We start from the raw sequence: 27,734 nt of genomic DNA, 5'->3' as shown, positions 1-27,734 counted from the left end.
GTGAGGGATGTTTGGCCTCTAAGCCCTGTCTTGGTGAAGGACAAAAATGAGTGCATTGCCCAGTTTGTCAACACACTTTTGTTAGCCCAACCTGTTACCAACAACATCTGAAGACGTAAGGTTCACAGCAGAAAAGTGCTTCTAAACTCCTGAGATTGTGCCCTACTTGTGGACAAGCCATACGTACCATTAGTACCAAGGCTAGCATATGTTCAGGAAAGAAACTATGTCACTGTCACGGAATTGTATAGATCCTTTTATATATTAAATACAATTACTCGGGTTTCGTTTTTTGTGTACAACGAAAGCCGAGGGTAATTTATGTATATTGTAAAATATTCTGAAACAGTGAGTTCGGTTCATCCTATGCCGCACATGCGAAGCGCTTTCGGTGGGAAAACTGAATACGTCCAGCGCACAGACTATGTATGGCTCCATCGTCTGTGTATAAATGTCTCACAATAAGACTAAATCTTCACATCACGGAACGTCTTGCAGTGAGCGGTCTACTTAAGGACTTGCACATCTTCAGTTGTAGAGGCGTGTGAGTTATTTATTAATTTCTTGTGTATAAGTTAGAACTATTGTACTACCACATCTATTTTTGTATATTTTCTATGTAACTCCGGCTTACGTAGTATAAAGCAAATATTTTCTATTCTTTGTTACTTAGCAAGAGATTTATATTAGCAGTATAAAGTTGCATTTTAAGAAAGGTTTAGTACCGCAAGATTCTTATCGGGCACGGTAGGTTCACTTCTGAACCTGTTTATTGTTTTGTAATTATTGTACCGATAATGTAAACTGTATAACTTATCATATATAACGTCATTACGTTTTATCATATGCCCGTGTCATGCAAAGTACGCGGTGTTAGATGTATTTTGCAGCTGATCGGAGTCTCAGCTGTAGAGCTGATTGGAGTCAACGTGGTACCAGCTGTAGAGCTAACCACAGAAGTTGATCAAAGCTACTGTAAAGCTGAACCAAAGCAGCCGTAGAGCTGAGGGAACAGTGTTGATGGTCGAGTAGCAGGTGATCGGGTGTTGATAGTCGACTGGTGGTCGCTGATTGCTTGATTGACCAAGGAATTGAATGGTGGTCGGTGACAACCTGGAATTCTGATTGCTTGATTGACCAGTGTGACTGGTTTGTTGGTGACGGAGTGTAATATAGTCTGTCATAAGCATCTTGCTGGGTGGAAGTCTACAGCTAATAGTTTTCTTCCTTGGTACTCGCTTTTTTTCATACTGGACAATGTTCACCTTACTGAATAGTCTTTGATCCGGAATCCGCACTAATTTCTTGTAGAAAATATTACACGCATTTTCCAACGTTTGATTCACCACTTGATCATCAGAGAAACGTAATTTTTTAGTGGTTCGCAAGTTATGACGACAAAGTAGTTATCTTCGCGTGACCTTAAATCAACTTTCTTCACATCAAGGTTCATGACATGACCGTAATGACAGTTCAGTATCAGTCAATTCAACCTGCATTTCGTGTGAAGTTGTCCTTTTTTTATTATCCCGGTACTTGTATCCGTCCGCCACGGGCGAAACTAGAAATAGTGCCTTCGGGATGTTCGTCTGTCCACTCCTATCATAGTTTATCTTTGCTGTGTGAGTGATATCATCCAGCTTTGATCGATGTACATACATATGTTGACATCAACGTAAAGTGCACTGTTACCCTGTTACCTAAAATGTTAAAAAAAAGCCGAGTACAACCTTAAATATACAAAGTCACATCAGAAGTAATGATCACGTTGGCAAAATTCGTACGGCTGGATGAACTTTATGACTCTTTTGTGACCAAGATCAAATCTTCTCATACAACATATACAACTATATATTTGTTTTGTTCTCTTTGCGAGTCGTCTGCCTCGTACTGCTAGCATGTCAAATTGGCACGTCGTCCAAACTGTTGCTAGGATGAATCGTTGCACGTTCATGACATTGAATGATGTGTCCAAATACTGAGATTTTTTTTTCCAGAGGGCGAACGTGTTCGGGTCGCCACATTTCCTTAAACTTCCAAACGCCCTGAATACAGATGTTTATTTCTCTGCCATTATAACACGTGACATATGCGCCATAAACATCCATGAAATTCGCATACATTATGTGGCATGTCTATATCATAACTATCAATATCGTGAGAACCGATTTTGTTTCTGTTTCTGGCTTCTATATCCACTTGTCCCGAGTTTCATATTAGCAGCGTAACAAACACAAATTCTTAGTTCATTGATAGCTACATCTGAAGTGGTACAGCAAAGCCCCGATGAAAAAAGAAAATAACAGCACTAATACAATATACCAGTCACCACTGCCATGCTGAATTTTTTAGTTTGGATGGAGGATTATGCCATCGATCACTGTTGTAAAAAATGTTTAACTCGCCGTTATAGTAGGGGTATCGGCTACTGAAAGTTGGCAGCAGACTGAGACATTTTTTCCGTAACTATTTCAACCAAGGACCACGTGTCTTCTCTCTGCATCAACCGGTCGTCAAATTACTTGAAAATCCTCATAGCTCTCAGCTGGGCGGCAACTACTCCCAACACCCTGTTATAAGCTGTGCGCAGGGACAAGGCCGAATGGCAGAGCTCAAAACTGGAAAAACACCCGGTCCAGGTAAATCCGTAAGCATTTACCGTGAGGAGAAAAAGTGGGATGTGCAAGTAAGTATCCAGAAGGTTCTTAACCAAGGTGATCTCCATCTTCAATGATACCTCCTGAATAAATATGTTAGGGTCGAAACATCTATGATAAGCCGACACTTTCTGCCTTGTCTGGAGACCAAGAAATCCTGGAGTATAAAGCCAGGGACTGTTCGTTTGCTATCCTACTGTGCCCTACTGTAGAATGGAGTGTAATTCTCATATTTGAGACATTGAGAATGGCGGTCATCGCACGAGGGGATCTTCCCGGAACCTAAGCCAGTATTCTTACTGATGTAAAGAATGGACCAACGTTATGCCCGAATAAGCTTGTGAAAAAAGGGCTTGCCAAGCGCCCATATGAAACCCTGGAAGAGTGATGCACGGCAGGAGCTGAGCAAGTCCATACGGTCCCGCTACTTCCGTTCCGTTTAAACGGGGAAGGAGTCCGAAGGTTTCCTACCTGGGACCTCCTGGCTGCTTAAACTAAAGATGGCAGAGAGGGGGCGTGAGTACGTGTTCCTTCCTGGACTGTAGAGGCTTCATTCTATGAAAGAACGTTCAAGAAGGCCCCAAGGGGCGATCAGGACAAGGACGTGTCCTAGTCTATTTTGACAGCTGCTATGGATCGGTGAGGTTGGTCCCTCAGGTCTGAGATGCCACAGGGTAGAGGTTCGAGACATCTGAAGAGTCTCCATCTGCAAATAAGCAGCCCTATGACGGTTCATACGGTTATCCAGTAAGACCTTTGACGTATCCAGCGCAATGTCCCATTGGAGGGGGAACAACTCCGCAACAGAACCATGGGCATGGACAAAGCATGTCTCCAAGTTTGGTAACCACCTCTGGCAAGAGCCGGAGGACGTCTAGACACAAAGATTCTTGCTTAAGAAGACTGAAGGATGCTTCCTAAATTAGATTGGCACACGAGGTTATAGTTTAAAGCATGCATACTGCAAGCTCTAACGCCTCAAATGTCTTGACTTGAAGGCTATCCTAGGACTCCAAAGAAATCTCCGCTTGGGGCGCCCCAGCATTTGTGTTGGGTGTGGTACTGGCAGGGCATTAGATGCCAAGCAGGAATGAACCCTATAACTAGACTCTGGAACAAGCGGTCGCAGCATTGTAGAAAGAACTAGCTACCCTGATGATACCTGGCGAATTTCTGGTGTCTTGAAAATGTGATTGAGGAAGTAAACAATTTTGTCGTGACGAATAGCCTGAGTCTCTCCCACCTGTAAAATATTTTTTATCTTCCAGATCCGAAGTCTTGGGACACAAATCTTGAGGGAGAAGGCAGTAAACTTCGTTTGCTACTTTATCTAATGTCCATATATCTTACTCCTCAGCTACCTGTTCATACAGGCTTGAGGAGGAATGGGACCTTGAAAGAGGAAAAAGAACTATCTTGGTCGGTTCTTCCGTGAATTCGTTAGAATCTACCAAAACCAAAAGTCCGTAGGACGGGATTTTCCGAAACAGTATCTCTTTGGTGAGAGTGAGACAGAGGGTAGGGATATCCTTGTCATGCAACTCCCCACAGATAGTGGTGGGAATACCACTACTAGCAGGCTTTAAGAGATGACAGGAAACACTTCTCGTCCCTCATACAGATATATCCATGTCCTGCAACTTCTTACAAGGAGTGACGGGACCGTCATTACTGACAGACTTTTGCTTTGGACAGAAAAATCTCTCGTCCCTCCTACGTCATCTGATAGGAGCTTCCTGCTTCTTTGGCTCAACATGAGCAAAAGACGTAGGTCCAAGTCCTGCCACATCTAAGTGCTTTGAAGACAAGACATGGGCATCCATGGCACAAATATGGAGTAGGATGATTTGCTTCTCTGGTATGGATGTCCTCACATTCAGTGGGAATTGAAAGGGAGCATAAGAAGGGGCTGGGTGATGATCCAGTCAACACTCTAATCAGATGCCGACTCCCTTTCCCCAATGAGATTGATGAGTGGAATTGAATCGGGGGAAAGGGGGTGAGGATAAACACAATCCCTATCCTTGTGCCATTGTTGGAATTCCATTGACTGGTACCTGGTGCTCAGTGACCGAAGCTCAACCACCAAGAAAGGCTGGTCAGGCGACAATGATACAATAAATGTATGTCCATAGGATGATTCAGAACAATATCGCTGCTTTCTATACTTGGGTACACTTGACCTGATCACTGTTGGCTTAAACAGGACCTCTGCCCACCCTACCCCTGCCATTGGAGTATTGTGACTCTAGATTGTGCAAGACACAGATACCATACACTACTGGGATCAAGGAGTACCTACCCCGATTGACTTCTTCAAATCTTCTGAAGCATTATTTAGAACAATACTATCCTAGAACCAAAGAGTAATGTTATAGTCCTGAAGGTTGGATATCTAGTGATAAGCTGTATGGATGCACTTTGCACAAGATAAACAAACATGGGGTGAGAATCCCACAGGGCCTTTACTGACCCACTTATTTCAACATTTTGAGATATTACTGCCATTTTAGAACTTCTGAAATAGAAAATATTGTGCAATTTGAACACAAAAATCAGAGCAAATTCCCCAAGAAATAATAGAGTACAACTTAACATTACAAGCATTGGAGAAAACAGGAAGAGTATCCCTCTTACGTACATCTGTATCATTTTGTAAGTCTTGGTACATGACTGTATTTGTAATTTTTGTCGATAATAGTAAATTGTAATGATCATCTATAATGAAGATATTAGATAGCAACTGTTTGTACAAGGGTAAAAAATTATATTTTAAGATATTAAGAGTGTAGATTGCATAGGATCTATAAATAGATGTTTATGATCATTGATAATAATATTAATACCTGTTTATAAATTTGAGGTCATTTACCATTGGATACGTTGGTCAGGTGGACTCTAAGAAGAATTATGTTATTTCCCATTAGATGGGTTAGGTCAAGCGGGTTCTTTTACAATGTGGATATTTGCAAATTGTCCTGTATCGAGTAGGCACAAAATGTTTCACCCTTTATGCTTGTATATATTTAAGTAGGGCTGGGCAATTTTTTCATTCTTATTTCTTCTATTTTGGTTGTAACATCAGTCTGCAGATGTATTTAATGTTGTGTTTAGATATTATTTCAGAGGAAACATTTGTTTACATTATTCACTGGAACTACAAAGTGCTCTTTGGACTAAAATGTTATTCTGGGACTACTGTAAATTATCCAAATGTTTTTTTTTCTTCTGGACAATACCATTTTGATACATCAGAACTGTTGACAGACCCATAGTTTTGAGAAAATGGAACTTATTTGGAACATTAAATTCTTTAGGACTTGTGACAGAACTTTCAGAAATATTTTGGATTTAATTCATAATACTGTAAGTTCTTCTTAAATGTTTCTTTTATAACTTTGTTAATTAAATTGTTTTGTTAATTTTTACAATTAGTTGGTGAATAGTATGGTTGTGAGGTGGGTGTGGGTAGTGGCTATGAGGCCTATTACCATTCCTCCTTCACACCCTCAGTGTATGTGTGATAGTACATTTGTGAGTGTTGATGACTATAAGAGCTAGTACCATTCCTCCTTCACACCCTTGATGTATGTGTGATGGTGGTTGTGAGGTGGGTGTGGGTGATTGAGGGCTATTACCATTCCTCCTTCACACCCTTGGTGTTATGTGTGATAGTACATTTGTGAGGTGGTTGTGGTAGTATTACCCTTCCTTCATACCCTTGGTGTATATGTGATAGTATGGTTGTGAGGTGGGTTCAGGTGACTAAGATGACTAGTACCCTTTTCCCTCACACCATTGATGTTTGTGTGATAGAACAGTTGAGAAGTGGGTGTGGGTGACTTTGAGGGTAAGAACTATTCCTCCTTCACACCCTTGGTAAATGTGTGAGATAGAAAAGTTGTAAGGTGAGTCCAGGTGACTGAGGGCTAATAGCCTTCCTCATTTACACCCTTGGTGTATGTGATAGTATGGTTGTTAAGTGGATACAGGTGACTACGAGTGCTAGTACGATTCCTCCTTCAAACCCATGGTGTATGTATATTGTATGGCTGTAAGGTGGGTGAGGTGAATTTACTTTTTCTACAAGAGCTAGTACTATTCCTTCTTCACACCCTTGTTGAATGTTTAATAGTTTGGTTGTGATGTGGATGTGGATGGGTAACTAAGAATACTATTCCTCCTTCACACACTTGGTGAAGCTTTGATGGTATGGTTGCCAAATGGTCTGTATGATAGTCCATCTGTAGGACAGTCCATACCATCACTCCTCTTTCCATCCTTTATTTGGTTTGTAGCCAGGGGTGTTCATGAACCAGAACCTGTGTTCTGGAAGGATAGCAGTTAGTCCTCATTCCTCTAATACTTCAACCCCCCACAAACTTTACATCACCATTACAAATAAGTCTGTAGATGTGTTTGTTGGTTAGTAGGGGTTGGTCTTGGTCAGTACGGATGTGTGCTGATCACTAAATATCTAAGTTAGTCACCATGTTCCATTCCCATACAACCAATAAGGTCAGTCTCCATTATGAATTTCCATTTAAATCCTATGGGAAATTTTTAACATTAAATTTTCCAAGATCCCCTTACTGGCCCCAGCTCAAATGATAATCCTATGGAAAGTTTCAACATTAAATTCCAAGATGAAATGAGGGTGGCTTGTCACATCTACCCCCATACTGCTCCCTGCTCTGCCCATACATAATCCAATTAGAAATGTATTTTTAAAGTACTAACTTAAATGATAAAATGACTGTACAAGAAAAAATGTGCATATATAAACTGGGTACAACATGGACCAAAGATCCCTTTACCGATTACAAGACAACCCAGGCTTGGAACTAGGATGCAACCCCAATTCTGCCTGGCTCAATGCACTGTCATAATAGAAAACTAGATTGATCATTAAAGATCGATTGAGCAAATTCTTTTTTAAAGACAACTCCAACCGAAAGATGCCAAGACTCAGTTACAAGTAGAGCTGGGTACCATGAAAAATAATGTACCGCACCATATAGTGGCATTTATGAACATACCACTATACATGCTATGGTATACTGCAACTATATTAGGGACCAATATTTCAATGTTCTGGGGCAGGGGCCTGATGCTTTTTTGCTTAATTTCCATCCATAAAAATATTCTTGCTCTGATTTAAAGCAAAATAACACATTTATATCCATGATATTTATTGGTAATAATCTTCAGAAAAAAGAAAAGAAAATATTTCAGCTCAACAGAAAATCATCACCACCCCCAGGTCTTAAAAATTAAATGGTCACAACCACATAGAAGATGCATTAGCTATGGGTATGTTAACTGTTGTATACAATTTTTTAATCTAAACAATGTAACTAAAGTGGGATGATTAAACTTACACTATAGGTCATATTGGGATGGACATCATGCTGACACCAGAGAGACTATTGACAAAAACAGGATGTGTTGATACTAAAGCCTACACTATTAATATAATAGGCAGGGAAACTTTGAGTGGGATACCAATACTCTGGCAAGATATTTATCAGAGTGGGCAGGCATAAAACACTTACTCAACAAAGAAGAAAATATTTGTTGGAAAATGTGTTGTTGTTGTTGGGTTTAATGCCATTTCTCAGCACATGATAGGCTATGCATGGCGGCCAGTATCAATGGTGGAGAAAGAACCCTGGAAGAACCACCGACCCACGAGAAGCTACTGGCAAGCTTTCTCACACTGGCAGAATCCTAGACTCGAACCCACGCAGACAGAGGTGAGATGGCAGTGATCCATAACGGAGAGCGCTTTAAACCACTTGGCCACTCCGGGCCCCCTGGAAATTGTGTAAAGTTCAGACAGAAAAGAACTGTGTTCACGAAAATCGCAGGATGATTAACAGTCTTACAAAGGAATACATAAATGTATCAAAGTCACATACCCTAGTAAATAGCTAAAACATTACTTTTGCTTGTTTTCTTTATTCCTAAAATATTCCAAAAGTTGGATTTCTAATATCTCTCATCTTTCAATTTGGCAACTGCACTGGTATATGTGACATGTCTCAAACACGAGATTAAAAGATCATTAATTGTATTTTTAATATTCATCATTAGTTTGTGATACAACCATTTTGTTAGAAAAAGAAATTTTTAAAAATTATTATTCCTTTATTGGAGTGTAACCCATCCTCAAACTTTTGGTAACTGTATCTGGTGAAGAACGCAAGTAATTGTACAAAAAACATTTTTCTTTTTATGGTCACAATAGCCTTAAACTTTATCCTTTAGACCCCCAAAACTGATAGGCTTCTTCTCTGCATAACACCTGCAAGCCATCCACAAAGACTGGTAACTACACTGTGGAAAAGTCAAGTTATTTTGTGGAATCCATTTATTGTCTTTCAGTTAGTGACCTTGACCTTTAATTTATTAACTACCAAATCACGGGGGTTCTTCCTTAACCAAAGTAAGAACAATCCAAAAACTTTGGTAAATGTAGATGGTGAACAGTTCAACTTAATGTGCAGAAACTAGATTTGTAACATGCAGAAGGATGGACTGGTGGGCAACATCATAATATCCTCTGCCTTATGGTGGGCATATAAAAACTTAAAAGTAAATCACCAGGTCTGAGTCTATACACAGTAAGTTTATAATTGTTCCAGTTTACACCTGGTATAAAAACAATGTCATCCTATCTTTGGATTCTTTAAAACAGACCAAGCCCCAAAATACTCCATTCCAATGCAAACAAGAAATTTTCAATTAGTTTCTGATGATGAATTTCTGTATGTAATTATCAGCATCCTTTAGAACTTTACGCATTTCTGGATATTTTGCAAACTGAATGGCATCTTCAAGTTTGAGCCACTTATAACTCTGGTGCTCATCTGATAAAGTCACTGGGGTGTTGGGATCTTTGAGCTCTGAAAGCCAGTAAATCACTCTTTTGGGTTTCCCTTGCACATCATACTTCAGTTCCTTTTTGAAATTTTTTATTAAATTCAGTTGTTCAACATCAAGGCCAGCTTCTTCTTTGGTTTCTCTGTAGGCAGTCTGCATCTCATCTTCACCAGGATCAACATGACCTGAAACAGACACAAAAGAGTAGAGTATAAATATCACGTAATGCACCCACGGATCACGATTTATGTTCTTTGTTCTACTGATTGCTCCTAACAAACTGCACAGACCCATATATGTTGGTGCATTTTTTGATGGCAGAGCTGGGTCTGTGCATTTTGCAGTTAAACTTGTCTTATAAGTGAGTATAGATGGTACACTATAGATCCATCAAAGAGTGGATATTTGAGTAAGTTAAATTACATAAAGGTAATAAAGTTTCATAGAAAAATTGAGAATATGTTAAATCTGAATGTAACAAAGTTGGAAATAGCATAGCAAACTCCCTGTCTAGCCCACCTGTTCCCTACTGCTGTGAAAATGAGGCTTCAATTATACTGTAAGTTCATAAGATGAGTTTGTTGAACAAATCAAGGGAGCTCATGCATGGTACAAGTACATACTTTGTCAACCATACTGTTCCTATATATGACATCATCAACATAAAAAAACGTAAAGGTATCCCTTTTATTGGCAAAAGAGAGTACATTAATGTAATTAATTTTGACCTCAAAGCAATTTTGGGGGAAACAGGCAATATGACTTTTCATCAACCATTCTTGGAAATTTTGTTGCGCATTACATGACTATATGCATTAGTAAAGTAATGGGTAAATATTCCCATTATGGTGACTGTAACACTTTCCCAATTTCATGGTAATCCATCAAAAACCATGGGACTAATTGCATTAGCAAGTGCTGATGGACAGAGAATTACAGAATAACACTAGCTCTATAAAGGATATACAAATTTGTTTGCCACACAGTTAGACCAAAAGGCTGATATATCTGACATGATGGTACCTGATGGGTACCAAACAGCTAACCTTCACCTATCTAGTAATGAACATTCACTGAAAACATCAACAGCCATTCCAAGTTAGGCAGTATTATTTCCTTTTTTGCAGAGGCAAAAGAAACAAAGATACCAGTGTGGTATATCTTTATGAAGTTACACAATTTTGGTTAGTATACACATTCGCAATTTCAGTCACATGATATCAGGCAATTTCAGTCACATGATATCAGGCCATTTTGGTCATATCTCCATCTACAGTATGTAACCCGCAAATAGGACTTTTACCTACTTGGCAAGTAGTACTCTGTGGATGAAGTACATGTACTCCATTAGAAACATCTGTAAAGATGGTGACTAAAAACATCTTTAAAAACCTAAGACTATCCTACTGTATTTGACACAACACCTCCACATGTCATAGTAAATGCACATCCACGTTGGAGTCCAAACTATAAAAAATATGGAGTGCTGACCATGCATGTCTCAAACACAACATGTCTTGCTGGAGGAAAGTGTCCACCAAAATTGATCTAGAACATCATTTTTGTCCTGAACTTATTACCATCTACAGACGTGTCTCAAAACAACATGCCTTCTTGGAGGAAAGCATCTGCCAAAACTGACCTAGAACATCATTTTTGTCATGGAACTTATCACCATCTATGGACAGGTCTCAGCAACAACATGTCTTACTGGAGGAATGCATCTGCCAAAAATGACCTAGAACATCATTTTTGTCCTGAACTTATCACCATCTACAGACATGTCTTAGCAACAACATGTCTTGCTGGAGGAATGCATCTACCAAAACTGACCTAGAACATCATTTTTGTCCTGAACTTATCACCATCTACAGACATGTCTCAGCAACAACATGTCTTGCTGGAGGAATGCATCTGCCAAAACTGACCTAGAACATCATTTTTGTCCTGAACTTATCACCATCTACAGACATGTCTCAGCAACAACATGTCTTGCTGGAGGAATGCATCTGCCAAAACTGACCTAGAACATCATTTTTGTCCTGAACTTATCACCATCTACAGACATGTCTCAGCAACAACATGTCTTGCTGGAGGAATGCATCTACCAAAACTGACATAAAACATCATTTTTGTCATGGAACTTATCACCATCTATAGACATGTTTCAACCTCAACATGTTTAGTGTGAGGAATGGTATCTGCTAAAACCTGCCTAGAACATTTTTCCATTTAATATTTATCACCATCTATATGCATATCTGGATCTAAACATGTCTTACAGGAGGAATGTGGCTACTCAAACTTGCCCATGATTATTTCATGGAACTTAACCACCATCTTGCAACTGATTAATAAGCTTGTTAAACTCTGGAAGCCATATTTCTGATTTGATTTTGATAAAATGCAGATTTATATCAAGATCTTGGAAGAGTATGAATTATATAAAGAGCAAGACCTCTACTTAGCAACTAATTTTATCTAATTACCCATACACAATAAAAGGGTTGTCAACATGGTCCAGAAGTTGGTAGCCAGTATCACATTACATACTGTTTATATATAGGAAACATTTTCACAGCCTAGACTCAGTTTGCTCAATTGTGAACTTGTCTTTGTTTAAGTTCATGTAATAAGTCTAATTTCATATACTGTGATGATGTAGAAAAATATAAATTGCTGTATCTTTCAGAAAATTGTTTACAGTGAATACATTCAGGATTAGGAACTTTTTTCTTCTTTTTTTAAAACTTTTGTATAAAAGCTTTGTGATTAGCTGTCTTTTTTATTATCTGGACTTAAATGTAACATAACAAAAACAAAAGCCATTTGGATTGGAAAGAGAAAATTTTCTAATGAAAGAACATGTCCTGAAATGGGCCCAATTTGGTCCTCTTCAAACTTTACACTCCTTGGCATAGATATTTCTCCAGATTTACAACAAATGGTGGAAATTAATTATATGAAGAAACTAACAAACACAAAACAAATTCTGGCAAGCTGGAGTCAAAGACATCTGTCAACAGTTGGTAAGGTAATTGTTGTAAAAACTCTTGTTCTGCCCATATTCATACATCTTATTTAGCACTTCCAAATCCATCAGCAAATGTTGAAGCAGAATTAAACTGCACATTATTTAAATTTGTATGGGGTGGAAAAGTAGAGAGAATAAAACGTAATATACTAGTACATGTATCCTCAGAATATGTGGGAGGACTAAATATGATACACATACTTTCATTCATTAGGTATATTAAGATAAGATGGGTAAAAAGTTTGGCAGAAATAGAAAATGTAACGTGGCAGAACTTAGTCAATGCAAATATATTCAGAACCAAAAGAGGATATTTGGAATTTAGGGAGAAGGAAATTAGAAGAATTCAGTAAACTCATTAAAAACAATTTTTGCAGAGATGTAAGTTTGTCAGTATCTAATTGGAAAGAGGAACCGCAAAGCCTCAACAAGTATCTATCCATAACTATTTTAAATTTTGTCCCTCCTAAAATGTTCTATCAATAAAAATCCTGGACATAAGCTGATTTTGAAATTCTGAATGATCTAGAAGATGATCACGGTAATTTAATGCCTTCTGAAATAAAACAAAAAACTAGAAGCAATGATTTCTTGAAATACTTCTCCCTAATATCCTAAATTCCAAAAGCACAGAAAGGTGCCATAAAAAAACATTTAGTACATAATAATTTTGATAAGCAGGAGGATAAAAAAATGCACTTGCAAAATAAAGACTCAAGTTTGTTTACAAAGATCTTTATAAAAAAAGCTAAAAGGCAACACACTGCTAAGCAAGAAACTTCGATGCAAGTATTTAATAAAATTATAAGTAGTCAGGAGTGGTTTGAGATTTATAGCCAGGCAAAATGCTGTACCAAGGATACCAAGTTGATCTCTTTTAACTTTAAATTAATCCATAGAATAACTGCTACTAATGATTTTCTGAAAAGAATTTACATATTAGACGACAACAAATGTACTTTCTGTAAGAGTGAAAATGAAAGTATTGAGCAATCTCTTCAATGATAACAGTATTACTTCACAGTTTGGTACTATTTTATGACTACAATATTACTTCACAGTTTGGTACTATTTTATGATTACAATATTACTTCACAGTTTGGTACTATTTTATGATTACAATATTACTTCACAGTTTGGTACTATTTTATGATTACAATATTACTTCACAGTTTGGTACTGTTTTATGATTACAATATTACTTCACAGTTTGGTACTATTTTATGATTACAGTATTACTTCACAGTTTGGTACTATTTTATGATTACAGTATTACTTCACAGTTTGGTACTATTTTATGATTACAATATTACTTCACAGTTTGGTACTATTTTATGATTACAGTATTACTTCACAGTTTGGTACTATTTTATGATTACAATATTACTTCACAGTTTGGTACTGTTTTATGATTACAGTATTACTTCACAGTTTGGTACTATTTTATGATTACAATATTACTTCACAGTTTGGTACTATTTTATGATTACAATATTACTTCACAGTTTGGTACTATTTTATGATTACAATATTACTTCACAGTTTGGTACTGTTTTATGATTACAATATTACTTCACAGTTTGGTACTGTTTTATTGAACATTTTGCTTAAATATTATACATCTGTCCAAAAAAGAAACATTTTTAGGAACTGAACAACAGGACAGTTTGTGTAATTTCTTGCTTATTTTGGCAAAATATTATATTTATACTTGCATATTCAAGATGAAAAATCCTATTTATGCTTTTAAGCAAATAGTTGCAATGCATAAGAACATTGAAAAATACATTGCTAAGGTAAATAAAATACAGGACCATTTTCTTCAAAAATGGACCCCAATAATGAATATGTAACTTGTATCTGATTTGATGGTAAACAGGAACAAAATACTGTAATATCACAAAGTCCATGTCACCTAGATTGTGTGCCATATACATGTGTGCATGCGCGTGTCTGTTTTCTTTTCTGTAGATTATATTTATCATCCATAGATTATCTGATAACCAGAAATGTTTGATTGTAATGTGACCTTGGGATGGTTCCCCAACCCAGTGGTCAACCTTTCATGGGGTTATATAAAATTAAAAAAAGTTACTTGACAGGATTAGGAACGTGTATGTGTGCAACAGGAAACTTTGGAAAGGACCATAAGTAATCTTATTCAAGTAAAATCTCACACCTACACAACATTACAAGAATACTCCCATCTTAAATATATTACATGACATACTTCCCCTACCATCTGCCATTTAATCTCTTTTAAAGTTTCATTCCAAACCAAGCAATGATTTAAATGTTACAAAGCCTTAAAGACTGCTTCTATTGTAATATGAATTATGAGACATTGGAATGCAAAATGACAAAAAGCCAAATGAAGATATAGGCATATGATGTATGGTATTAAGATGACAAAAAGCCAAATGAAGATCTAGGCATGTGATGTATGGTATTAAGATGACAAGAAGCCAAATGAAGATCTAGGCATGGATGTATGTTATTAAAATGACAAAAAGCCAAATGAAGATCTAGACATGTGATGTATGGTATTAAGATGACAAAAAGTCAAATGAAGATCTAGGCATGTGATGTATGGGATTAAGATTACAAAAAGCCAAATGAAGATCTAGGCATGTGATGTATGGTATTAAATTGGTAAGAAGCCAAATGAAGATCTAGTCATGTGATGTATGGTATTAAGATGACAATAAGCCAAATGAAGATCTAGACATGTGATGTATGGTATTAAGATGACAAGAAGCCAAATGAAGATCTAGGCATGTGATGTATGGTATTAAGATGACAAAAAGCCAAATGAAAATCTAGACATGTGATGTATGGTATTAAGATGACAAAAAGTCAAATGAAGATCTAGGCATGTGATGTATGGGATTAAGATTACAAAAAGCCAAATGAAGATCTAGGCATGTGATGTATGGTATTAAATTGGTAAGAAGCCAAATGAAGATCTAGTCATGTGATGTATGGTATTAAGATGACAATAAGCCAAATGAAGATCTAGACATGTGATGTATGGTATTAAGATGACAAGAAGCCAAATGAAGATCTAGGCATGTGATGTATGGTATTAAGATGACAAAAAGCCAAATGAAAATCTAGACATGTGATGTATGGTATTAAGATGACAAAAAGTCAAATGAAGATCTAGGCATGTGATGTATGGGATTAAGATTACAAAAAGCCAAATGAAGATCTAGGCATGTGATGTATGGTATTAAATTGGTAAGAAGCCAAATGAAGATCTCGGCGTGTGATGTATGATATTAAGATGACAAAAAGCCAAATGAAGATCTAGGCATGTGATGTATGGTATTAAGATGACAAGAAGCCAAATGAAGATCTAGGCATATGATGTATGGTATTAAGATGACAAGAAGCCAAATGAAGATCTAGGCATGTGATGTATGGTATTAAGATGACAAGAAGCCAAATGAAGGTCTAGGCATGTGATGTATGGTATTAAGATGACAAGAAGCCAAATGAAGATCTAGGCATGTGATGTATGGTATTAAGATGACAAGACGCCAAATGAAGATCTAGGCATGTGATGTATGGTATTAAGATGACAAGAAGCCAAATGAAGATCTAGGCATGTGATGTATGGTATTAAGATGACAAGAAGCCAAATGAAGATCTAGGCATGTGATGTATGGTATTAAGATGACAAAAAGCCAAATGAAGATCTAGGCATGTGATGCATAGTATTAAGATGACAAAAAGCCAAATGAAGATCTAGGCATGTGATGCATGGTATTAAGATGACAAAAAGCCAAATGAAGATCTAGGCATGTGATGATGCATGGTATTAAGATGACAAAAAGCCAAATGAAGATCTAGGCATGTGATGCATGGTATTAAGATGACAAAAAGCCAAATGAAGATCTAGGCATGTGATGGATGGTATTAAGATGACAAAAAGCCAAATGAAGATCTAGGCATGTGATGTATGGTATTAAGATGACAAAAAGCCAAATGAAGATCTAGGCGTGTGATGTATGGTATTAAGATGACAAAAAGCCAAATGAAGATCTAGGCGTGTGATGTATGGTATTAAGATGACAAAAAGCCAAATGAAGATCTAGGCATGTGATGTATGGTATTAAGATGACAAAAAGACAAATGAAGATCTAGGCGTGTGATGTATGGTATTAAGATGACAAAAAGCCAAATGAAGATCTAGGCGTGTGATGTATGGTATTAAGATGACAACAAGCCAAATGAAGATCTAGGCGTGTGATGTATGGTATTAAGATGACAACAAGCCAAATGAAGATCTAGGCATGTGATGTATGGTATTAAGATGACAAAAAGCCAAATGAAGATCTAGGCATGTGATGTATGGTATTAAGATGACAAAATGCCAAATGAAGATCTAGGCATGTGATGTAAGGTATTAAGATGACAAAAAGTCAAATGAAGATCTAGGCGTGTGATGTATGGTATTAAGATGACAAAAAGCCAAATGAAGATCTAGGCGTGTGATGTATGATATTAAGATGACAAATAGCCAAATGAAGATCTAGGCGTGTGACGTATGATGGTATTAAGATGAGAACAAGCCAAATGAAGATCTAGGCATGTGATGTATGGTATTAAGATGAGAACAAGCCAAATGAAGATCTAGGCGTGTGATGTATGGTATTAAGATGACAAAAAGCCAAATGAAGATCTAGGCGTGTGATGTATGGTATTAAGATGACAAAAAGCCAAATGAAGATCTAGGCATGTGATGTATGGTATTAAGATGACAAGAAGCCAAATGAAGATCTAGGCGTGTGATGTATGATATTAAGATGACAAAAAGCCAAATGAAGATCTAGGCGTGTGATGTATGGTATTAAGATGACAAAAAGCCAAATGAAGATCTAGGCATGTGTTGTATGGTATTAAGATGACAAAAAGCCAAATGAAGATCTAGGCATGTGATGTATGGTATTAAGGTGACAAAAAGCCAAATGAAGATCTAGGCATGTGATGTATGGTATTAAGGTGACAAAAAGCCAAATGATGATCTAGGCATGTGATGTATGGTATTAAGATGACAACAAGCCAAATGAAGATCTAGGCATGTGATGTATGGTATTAAGATGACAAAAAGTCAAATGAAGATCTAGGCATGTGATGCATGGTAATAAGATGACAAGAAGCCAAATGAAGATCTAGGCATGTGATGTATGATATTAAGATGACAAGAAGCCAAATGAAGATCTAGGCATGTGATGTATGGTATTAAGATGACAAAAAGCCAAATGAAGATCTAGGCATGGATGTATGTTATTAAAATGACAAAAAGCCAAATGAAGATCTAGGCATGTGATGTATGGTATTAAGATGACAAGAAGCCAAATGAAGATCTAGGCATGGATGTATGGTATTAAGATGACAAAAAGCCAAATGAAGATCTAGGCATGTGATGTATGGTATTAAGATGACAATAAGCCAAATGAAGATCTAGGCATATGATGTATGGTATTAAGATGACAAAAAGCCAAATGAAGATCTAGGCATGTGATGTATGGTATTAAGATGACAATAAGCCAAATGAAGATCTAGGCATGGATGTATGGTATTAAGATGACAATAAGCCAAATGAAGATCTAGGCATGTGATGTATGGTATTAAGATGACAATAAGCCAAATGAAGATCTAGGCATGTGATGTATGGTATTAAGATGACAAAAAGCCAAATGAAGATCTAGGCATGGATGTATGGTAATAAGATGACAAAAAGCCAAATGAAGATCTAGGCATGGATGTATGTTATTAAAATGACAAAAAGCCAAATGAAGATCTAGGCATGTGATGCATGGTAATAAGATGACAAGAAGTCAAATGAAGATCTAGGCATGTGATGTATGGTATTAAGATGACAATAAGCCAAGTGAAGATCTAGGCATGTGATGTATGGTATTAAGATGACAAAAAGCCAAATGAAGATCTAGGCATGTGATGTATGGTATTAAGATGACAATAAGCCAAATGAAGATCTAGGCATGGATGTATGTTATTAAAATGACAAAAAACCAAATGAAGATCTAGGCATGTGATGCATGGTAATAAGATGACAAGAAGCCAAATGAAGATCTAGGCATGTGATGTATGGTATTAAGATGACAAGAAGCCAAATGAAGATCTAGGCATGTGATGCATGGTAATAAGATGACAAGAAGCCAAATGAAGATCTAGGCATGTGATGTATGGTATTAAGATGACAAGAAGCCAAATGAAGATCTAGGCATGTGATGCATGGTAATAAGATGACAAGAAGCCAAATGAAGATCTAGGCATGTGATGCATGGTAATAAGATGACAAGAAGCCAAATGAAGATCTAGGCATGTGATGTATGGTATTAAGATGACAAAAAGCCAAATGAAGATCTAGCCATATGATGTATGGTATTAAGATGACAAGAAGCCAAATGAAGATCTAGGCATGTGATGTATGGTATTAAGATGACAAGAAGCCAAATGAAGATCTAGGCATGTGATGTATGGTATTAAGATGACAAGAAGCCAAATGAAGATCTAGGCATGTGATGCATGGTAATAAGATGACAAGAAGCCAAATGAAGATCTAGCCATATGATGTATGGTATTAAGATGACAAAAAGCCAAATGAAGATCTAGGCATGGATGTATGTTATTAAAATGACAAAAAGCCAAATGAAGATCTAGGCATGTGATGTATGGTATTAAGATGACAAAAAGCCAAATGACGATCTAGGCATGGATGTATGGTATTAAGATGACAAAAAGCCAAATGAAGATCTAGGCATGTGATGTATGTTATTAAAATGACAAAAAGCCAAATGAAGATCTAGGCATGTGATGTATGGTATTAAGATGACAAAAAGCCAAATGAAGATCTAGGCATGTGATGTATGGTATTAAGATGACAAGAAGCCAAATGAAGATCTAGGCATGTGATGCATGGTAATAAGATGACAAGAAGTCAAATGAAGATCTAGGCATGTGATGTATGGTATTAAGATGACAAAAAGCCAAATGAAGATCTAGGCATGTGATGTATGGTATTAAGATGACAAAAAGCCAAATGAAGATCTAGGCATGTGATGTATGGTATTAAGATGACAAGAAGCCAAATGAACATCTAGGCATGTGATGTATGGTATTAAGATGACAAAAAGCCAAATGAACATCTAGGCATGGATGTATGGTATTAAGATGACAAGAAGCCAAATGAAGATCTAGGCATGTGATGCATGGTAATAAGATGACAAGAAGTCAAATGAAGATCTAGGCATGTGATGTATGGTATTAAGATGACAAAAAGCCAAATGAAGATCTAGGCATGTGATGTATGGTATTAAGATGACAAAAAGCCAAATGAAGATCTAGGCATATGATGTATGGTATTAAGATGACAAGAAGCCAAATGAAGATCTAGGCATGTGATGTATGGTATTAAGATGACAAGAAGCCAAATGAAGATCTAGGCATGTGATGCATGGTAATAAGATGACAAGAAGTCAAATGAAGATCTAGGCATGTGATGTATGGTATTAAGATGACAAAAAGCCAAATGAAGATCTAGGCATGTGATGTATGGTATTAAGATGACAAAAAGCCAAATGAAGATCTAGGCATGTGATGTATGGTATTAAGATGATAAGAAGCCAAATGAAGATCTAGGCATGTGATTTATGGTATTAAGTAGATTCTATGGTATGACTATGGTCTTAAACTAAGTAACAGGAAAAGGCAAAACCAACAAGTTTAGTAAACCTAATAATTTATTTCCCAAGAATACAAAAGTGAACATTTAAAATGAACTTGGAGTGTTGTGAATTAAATCCCAAATAATCCTAAAAGTTCTACCACATGTTCTCAAGTATAGAGTGTTCTGAATGAACTCCAGTACTGAATGTGCTGATGTGCCACTAGTCTTGGATGTGCTCAGCTGATGTGTCAACAGTTTTGATGTATCACAATGATATAATATAGAATGTCCTTGAATGAATTCATAATTAATCCAAAAATAGTGATTTTAGTCCAAATACTCAATAATCACTTGGCAAATCCAGTAAATAATTTAATAAATGATTCCTCTGCAATAAAACTGATTAAAAAAAAACAATGTTCAGATAAGAATGAAAAATCTCGTTAATCACAAACCTTATATGCATCCCCACTTGAACAATGTTGCCAAAATCATTTATGGAAAAACTCCATTATCTTAATGGAAAATTACCCCAAACTGTAAATAATGTCTGGTCTGTTTACATAAATTTTAGCAGTCAACCTGACAAAAATCAGACAGATTTTGTACATGTATAGGGTCCATTTCGAGATATTAGAGAATATAAAATTGCATAGGATCTATAAACAGATGTAACGTTTACCAATAATACAGTTAATAACTTAGTTTATGATTCAGTCTTTTTCCCACTGGACAGATCAGTCAAGTGGTCTCTTAGAAGAATTAATTACTATTGGATGAGTTAGGTCACATGAATTTGTATTCGGAAATATTAAACTGAGTAGTAAGATCTGTCATGTTGGGTGTGTTGTAACACAGTCATAAAAGACTCCTGAATATGTATATAAGGTTAGGATCAAGATTCATTCCTATTTTGGAGTAATTCTTACTTCTTGTGTTCCTGTTATAACATAAAGTCTGCAGACATTTTTTATGTTGAACTTACATATTATTTGATAGGAAAAACATTTGTTAGGATTGTACATGTTAACAGAAAGTGTTATTGGAATATAATATTATTTTGGAACTACTAAGAATTATTCAAATTTTGACAACATCACAATCCTTTGTGGACCAGTACATCCAGTTCTGAAATTTAAATGGAACCTTTTATTCTTTTTGACTTTAATAGAACTTTTTCAGGATTATTTTGGAATCACTACTATTAGTTTGAGACTAAAGTTAGCTGTGTTCACTCACAAAAAGTCAGTTATTGTAAAGCTATTTTGTTTCCAACCTAAACTGATTGTCTGATTCATCTGAAAAAACAACAACAAAAATAGTAAATTTGTGCATTACATACATTTTAGGCAAGTCTGTATCAAATACATTTTAATGGCTGTAACTGAAAAACAAATTAGATTGATGTACTGAAATGAATTTTTAAACATCAAGATTTAAAGTAACAACTATTAAAGTAAAAGGAGATGATATTTAAGTATATCAGTTCAAATGTTTTTCATCATTTTATAAGAGTACTGAAGAGTAATGGATTTAATAAGGATGGTGACGTGCAAATTATGTTATGGTTTGCAATACACATTTCAAACAACAGATCAGTCAAATTTCCTGAGAGAGATCCAAAGACCTATGTGAGAGGCCTGTGAAGAAATCAAAAGATAATGCATAGAGGCTAACCAATGAACTGTACCTTCCTTTGACAAGTTTTAAATACTGAATGACCCCTGACAGTAATAAAATGGGATTTAGCTCATTTTTCTTCGCAAAATGTTGAACTTTTTAAAATCAGAGACAGCTTTAATCCATAGGCAAATAAATAAAGATATGGAACTATATCTGTGACACTGGCACAAAAGGTGACATCCACTTCCACTGCAATAGCACAACTACCTTTCCTTCCATTAAGCAAACAGTTTCAACCATCTTTCATAATGACAGAAACTATCTCACTTTTGAATTTTATGTATTGACACCTTCGAGTTACATTGATGTACAATGAGTACAAGCAAGAAAAGAAATGTTTACAAATCAATTCCCTTGTTATTCTATTGTCTAATTAATGCTTTCCTCATGAAGCACAAGTTTAGTTTGCCTAGATTTAGTGGTCATCGTAGATCCATAATTTTGGTTAGGAAACACCTAGACACACACTACAGAAAGCAGTGACTGCTACACATGACATCAACATAGGAAATTTGCCAGGGGGAAACAATAATGCCTCTTGTGACTGCTATGTAAAGGTGGATGTTAAGAGAGGTTTGGCTGTATTGGTAAAAATTAAACCCCTACACATTTTAATATGAGAAATTATACCAAATAGCATTTTTTTAAAAACCAGATTAAACTTGATTTTTGTAATTTTTGGATGCATTTTCATTAATAAAAGCTTGGATTCTTTGCAAAAGCTGGTGTAGGTGGTCCTAAATGATAAAACACAATTTTTCTGTAATAATGTTGATTATAAGCTATTTGTTTTAGTAATAAACACAACAGACTTTAATAACATCAGTTATGAAATATATTCATTCATAAATAAATTGAAATAAATTGGAAAAACTAGGCTTGACAAGATTACACCACATTTTCTATGAGAAAAACAAAGATGACTGTATCCATGTTGAAGTGAGTGACATTTTCATGCTGGAATCCATGATAAAATCTTTGTATACTCTTATGTTACATGTTTAGGCTCAAATAAACAGTAACACAAGAAAGAGTGAAAACAACAAGCTTTGAAAAATATATTTATTTATTTCCCTGGAAAAATACTGTAAAAGATTAAAAATATAACTTCCGGTTTCCAGAATCAAATCCAAAAAGTATCCATGGAAATTTGTTTAGAAGTCCTAATATTTAAATGTTCTAATGGTTTCAAGTTCGAGTCCCAACAAAGAATCCAAGATGGAAGGCGATGACGTAAGCTGTATCCTGTCCAATGTTGTTGTCTAAAGTTCCTTGCAGAAACACAATAAAAAATCCTCTGGTTTTGGAAATCCAAATAAAATTGTTAAGAAATGTCTTTGTTCATGAACTTAGTATGAGCACAAAATATTTCCAGAGAAACTAATTAATCTTTTAGAGTCCGAAAAATTAAAAATAAAACTCAAAAACTAAAAACTGGTCACAACAGAAGAAAACAACTTGACATTAAGTGTTTTAAAAGCCCAAAAACTCTCCAAGCTCTCTCTAAAAATCACTATTAATACTATGTATTTTGCAATTTTGGAAATCAAGTGATCATGTTTACCTATAAAAATCATGTAGCCCCTTATGTCCCTGATAAGATCCAATCATTTTACTTCGAGAATAAAAGTTGTTTACTTGATCCTCAATCATGGCCTAGGAACTAAGTCAAAAACAGAAACAGTGTTTCTATTATTAGGTATTTATGGAAAGATTCAGGTCAAACTGAATTTTCTAGAAAATATCAAATTTCTAGTAAACAAACATACATTACATTGATATGAAAGAAAATAAAAAGATTCCAAAAGCCACAAACAATCAAATAAAATCAAATACAAATTAAATCAAATATAAATGAAATAAAATATACATAACATACTAATGATATGTGGAAATTTATTTTCAAAATATTTAAAGACTAGTAAATTATTAATATTGATACCCTTATGAAGATCATCTATTTATCATACTTCTATCGAATGCATTAAAAATTGAGTACAAAGCAAAGCATGTGATTTATGAATGAGGAACAGGTTGCCTGCGTTGCTTTAACTAGTTCTCACATGGTATTAATATACATGCGATTGTAAAATACTGTTCCGGATATTTACGTGCTGGAACCAGCCAGAACCAGTCTAGTGGGGACCGAAACTGTTCCCAAGGTCACCTTACAATCAACTGATGCGACCGGTACAATGATCCATGGCTGCATAATGTCATAATGGTTTGTATAGCATGTTCTGATGTCAGTTGACATCGGAACAAAGTTTAAGGAATATCTCACACAGTTGGCAGCCCATATCTAAACTCTTCCACAAATTGATATGTTAATTAATATACATATTTATTACTGTGCTGTTTTTATCCTGGTGGAATCAAAATCTGACACTAGCAAATGGACGCATTTTCATAATCTGTTGACATACATTTGAATTTGTTGAAATGCAATGGTAGTCAAGGTATGCCTAAGTACGTTCAAGTAGGTTCATGTGGGGGATGTTTCTTGAAAGAAACGAAACATTGCTTACAGTTCCAATAGGCATAATATATTTTTATTCATTTCGTTAAAGAATGTTTCAACTTAAGCTGATTTCGGCATTCCTGCCTTTCATTGCTTTCCACAAAAATGAAATGTAGGCTAACAAAACTTGAAAACAGGGTCATTTCTTTTGTGATAATTTTAATTTATTAGAGAAAATATATCAGAGTAAGTATAGTCTGACTAAAACATTATGACTTTACTTTGTTGAAAAGCGTCGTTATTTTAGTTGCCAGTTGTGCGAGATATTCTTGACTTTCATTACGATGTTAGTCAACATCAAAACACACTACACAGCGCCATTAGTTAGGCAGTAAGACCCTGATGCCCTCGGGTAACATGGTCATATTCCGACCAGTAGGATAATTCAGCAAAGATGTGCAAATTACTTGCTGTGTTCTTTGTTTTTATTTGTGCACATGCGTATGCAAATTAGTAAAGATGTTTCCATGGGATGAGGGCATCGCGTGACAAAATGATGTGATTGCCTCATTATTCTCTCGTCCGCGCTTGTTCAGAAACGGCATTCATAAAAAAATTTGTTCAGGACCCTGGTCAGGCGTCAGTCATCCAAGATTTGTATAGCTTTTAATAACATAATAATTATGTTATCATAGCTTTAAAGTATTGCTTTGTCTTGCTAAAAAAAGTAAAAATTGCACTAGTTTTATAACAAATAACAATAGTATGCAGTGTTCTGTATAGTGGTCAGATTTACCCCAGGTTCTTTATCATAAGAAGGCAATTCCGACCAAGAACACAAGCTTAAAGAAAATGTAGAATTATAATTAGTTTGTATTTAACTTTGAAGATAAAAAACCAGGAATAAATATGTCATTAAAAACAATAAATACAAAATTAAAGGTATAAATCTAAATACATGTATAAATAAAATGTTACTTCTCTCCACAATTATCGCTATAACAACATCCACAATTATCTACATAACAATATCGCTTTCTATCTACTATCTACCTGAAAGAAAATAGAAACAATTTAAAGCTTTTAAATCTGTCAAGATAAACAAAATCTTTGTATTTTATAGATGAAACTTGTATATGTACGGTTAATATATGGTGGTCGGAATTAAACATATCAGAAGTCGGAATAAGCCACAACATGGTCGGATTTACACCCTGTGTATATAGTCATAATGAAATCACTTTTCAGTTAAGAAGAACTCAAATTTTCTGCTTTTTGAATAGTGAAACTTGTTGCAAGAAGCCCGATTGACTGCTTCCCGTATCTTTTTTTAGGTAGACAGTAGTCGGCTTCAATAATGAAGTTGTTGATCTCATGCCAACGACCTCAGTGAATATGACCCTAATATACCCTAAACATCAATTATCAGCATCGAGGTCTTACAAGCAGGACTACATCTTAGACAAGACTATTGAAGACTGACATTTACAGCCGATATATTATTTCCCCCACCTCTGATTAGTCCAAAAGTGTACCTAAAATTAGTAAATGGAATAAACAATTTGTCTTCTGTTGTATTTCTCTATTTCCATACAAATGACAACCAGAGATTAATAGTATAAGTTTTAATCCGATGCCAGTAATGTGAACATAAAGGTCTTTAGCTGGCAAGTATACCACTAAGAAACAGTATGCATGTTAGTTGAATTTCCCCTGACCTTTCACACCCTATTTTTTGATGTCTGGACAGTTGAACATAACTGTCCAAATATCGAAAATGATGGGAATTACTATAGTCTGACAAAACAAACCCGTTTGTTTGTACCCCCCTACTGATTTAAACAATGGAAACCTTTAATGTAATAAAAAGTGCAAGGAACTTAGTCATTTCATTCATTGATTTATAGTTTCTAACCTGACTGTGAATAGAGTGGCCCTAACACTGCAATCATATGCGCGTTTCATGCTTAACGGAAGTTTTCAGTGCAATAGACGGACATGCTTGGATCCATTTCCAGTTTTTGGAGATGTCCATTTTCAACAAAGGGGTGTATTATAACTACAGATGTACATATATAAGTCGTCTGCTTCCGATATTTACAATGTCGAATCAAGCAAAGGAAAATAATGACAACTACAAATTTGCTTTTCATATGGATTTAACAAGCGGTTTAAGTTCTATGTTAATCTATGCAAAGGGATATAATTCCAAACACTCAACGCTGTGTAATTTACGCAATTATTCAGCAGTTGCCGAACAGGATGAACTACCTCATTATGTTGTCTGAAGGAAATAAACTAGCCTATAGTGTACGCAATATGGCGCCGTGTTAGTATGGAAAGTCCGTTAAGCATGAAATGGTGCAGGGGATGTCAGCATTAATGCCATTCTGGTCACAGTCAGGTTAGAAATTATAAATCAATGATTCAATTGACTTAATTCTGTGCACTTTTTATCCCATTAAACGTTCTCGTTTTTGAAATCGGTATGGGGGGGGGGTACAAACAAACAGGGATGTAGAGTCAGACTATATATTAGAGGATACGCGGACTGTGCCCTATGACAATGCCCTTACTGTGGTAAGTAACAAAATACATAAAGCAGAAACAATCGTTTCACAATATGAATTCAACCTTTTGGCGGTGTCCAATGGTGTTCTCCATATGACGTCTGAAGTAATAAATACTGAACTTCGCTTGATATCCGCCTGAAAATCAAGAAGCCAGCTGCTACGACTACATTGCTGGCATACGCCATTATTCATCCCCTTTACAAAAATGAATACATCACGTATGTTGAAAGAAAAGCGTCTGATAATCATGATCAAATCTAGGTACCGATATAGAGTGTGTGTGTGTGTGTGTGTGTGATTTACTATGCACGCCGTATCATTGAAGGAATGGGAATTGGGAGACAACTTCCATGTTCACTTCACTCAAAAAAGGCCTGCAGAGCCTGACAAAGTCTTAACTGGAATGTTTATTATTCTAAAATGTCTGCATATGATAAACTATCGACATAAGTGGTTATTTTTCACACAGGCACGCAATGTCATAACATGGCATAATATAAATGTGTTAATTGAGTTAAAGGTAGCACGGTAGTAGTGAAGTGGGGCACATTAGGGACAATGGGACTTAGCATTAAAAAGACCCCTGGGTCAGATTAGCGACAATGGAAATTTAACATGGAGAGAAATCGTGGGTCACTTTAGGGACAATGGGAATTTAACATAGAGTTTGGGTCTGTCTAGGGACAAGGGAAATTAACATGGGGAATAGAGTCTGGGCTTTTGGGATTTTTTTAAAAATGTT

General features: G+C 35.9%; 1 protein-coding gene across 1 annotated transcript; it reads right to left on the bottom strand.

Annotated features, from left to right (window-relative positions):
* Positions 1-7,832: 7,832 nt before the first annotated feature.
* LOC149800686 (bis(5'-nucleosyl)-tetraphosphatase [asymmetrical]-like) lies at positions 7,833-27,215 on the bottom strand. Its single transcript, XM_089954720.1, has 2 exons — positions 27,054-27,215; positions 7,833-9,727 (listed from the first exon to the last, which is right to left on the bottom strand). Exons 1-2 carry the CDS (start codon positions 27,175-27,177, stop codon positions 9,405-9,407), a joined length of 447 nt encoding a protein of 148 aa, XP_089810846.1. The 5' UTR covers positions 27,178-27,215; the 3' UTR covers positions 7,833-9,404.
* Positions 27,216-27,734: the final 519 nt, after the last annotated feature.

The sequence above is a fragment of the Sinohyriopsis cumingii genome, chromosome 4 (genome assembly GCF_028554795.1).
Source record: "Sinohyriopsis cumingii isolate HCF-2022 chromosome 4, ASM2855479v2, whole genome shotgun sequence".
NCBI classification, from domain to species: domain Eukaryota; kingdom Metazoa; phylum Mollusca; class Bivalvia; order Unionida; family Unionidae; genus Sinohyriopsis; species Sinohyriopsis cumingii.
The sequence above is the reverse complement of the archived record's forward strand: the minus strand, read 5'-3'. Positions and strand labels throughout refer to the sequence as shown.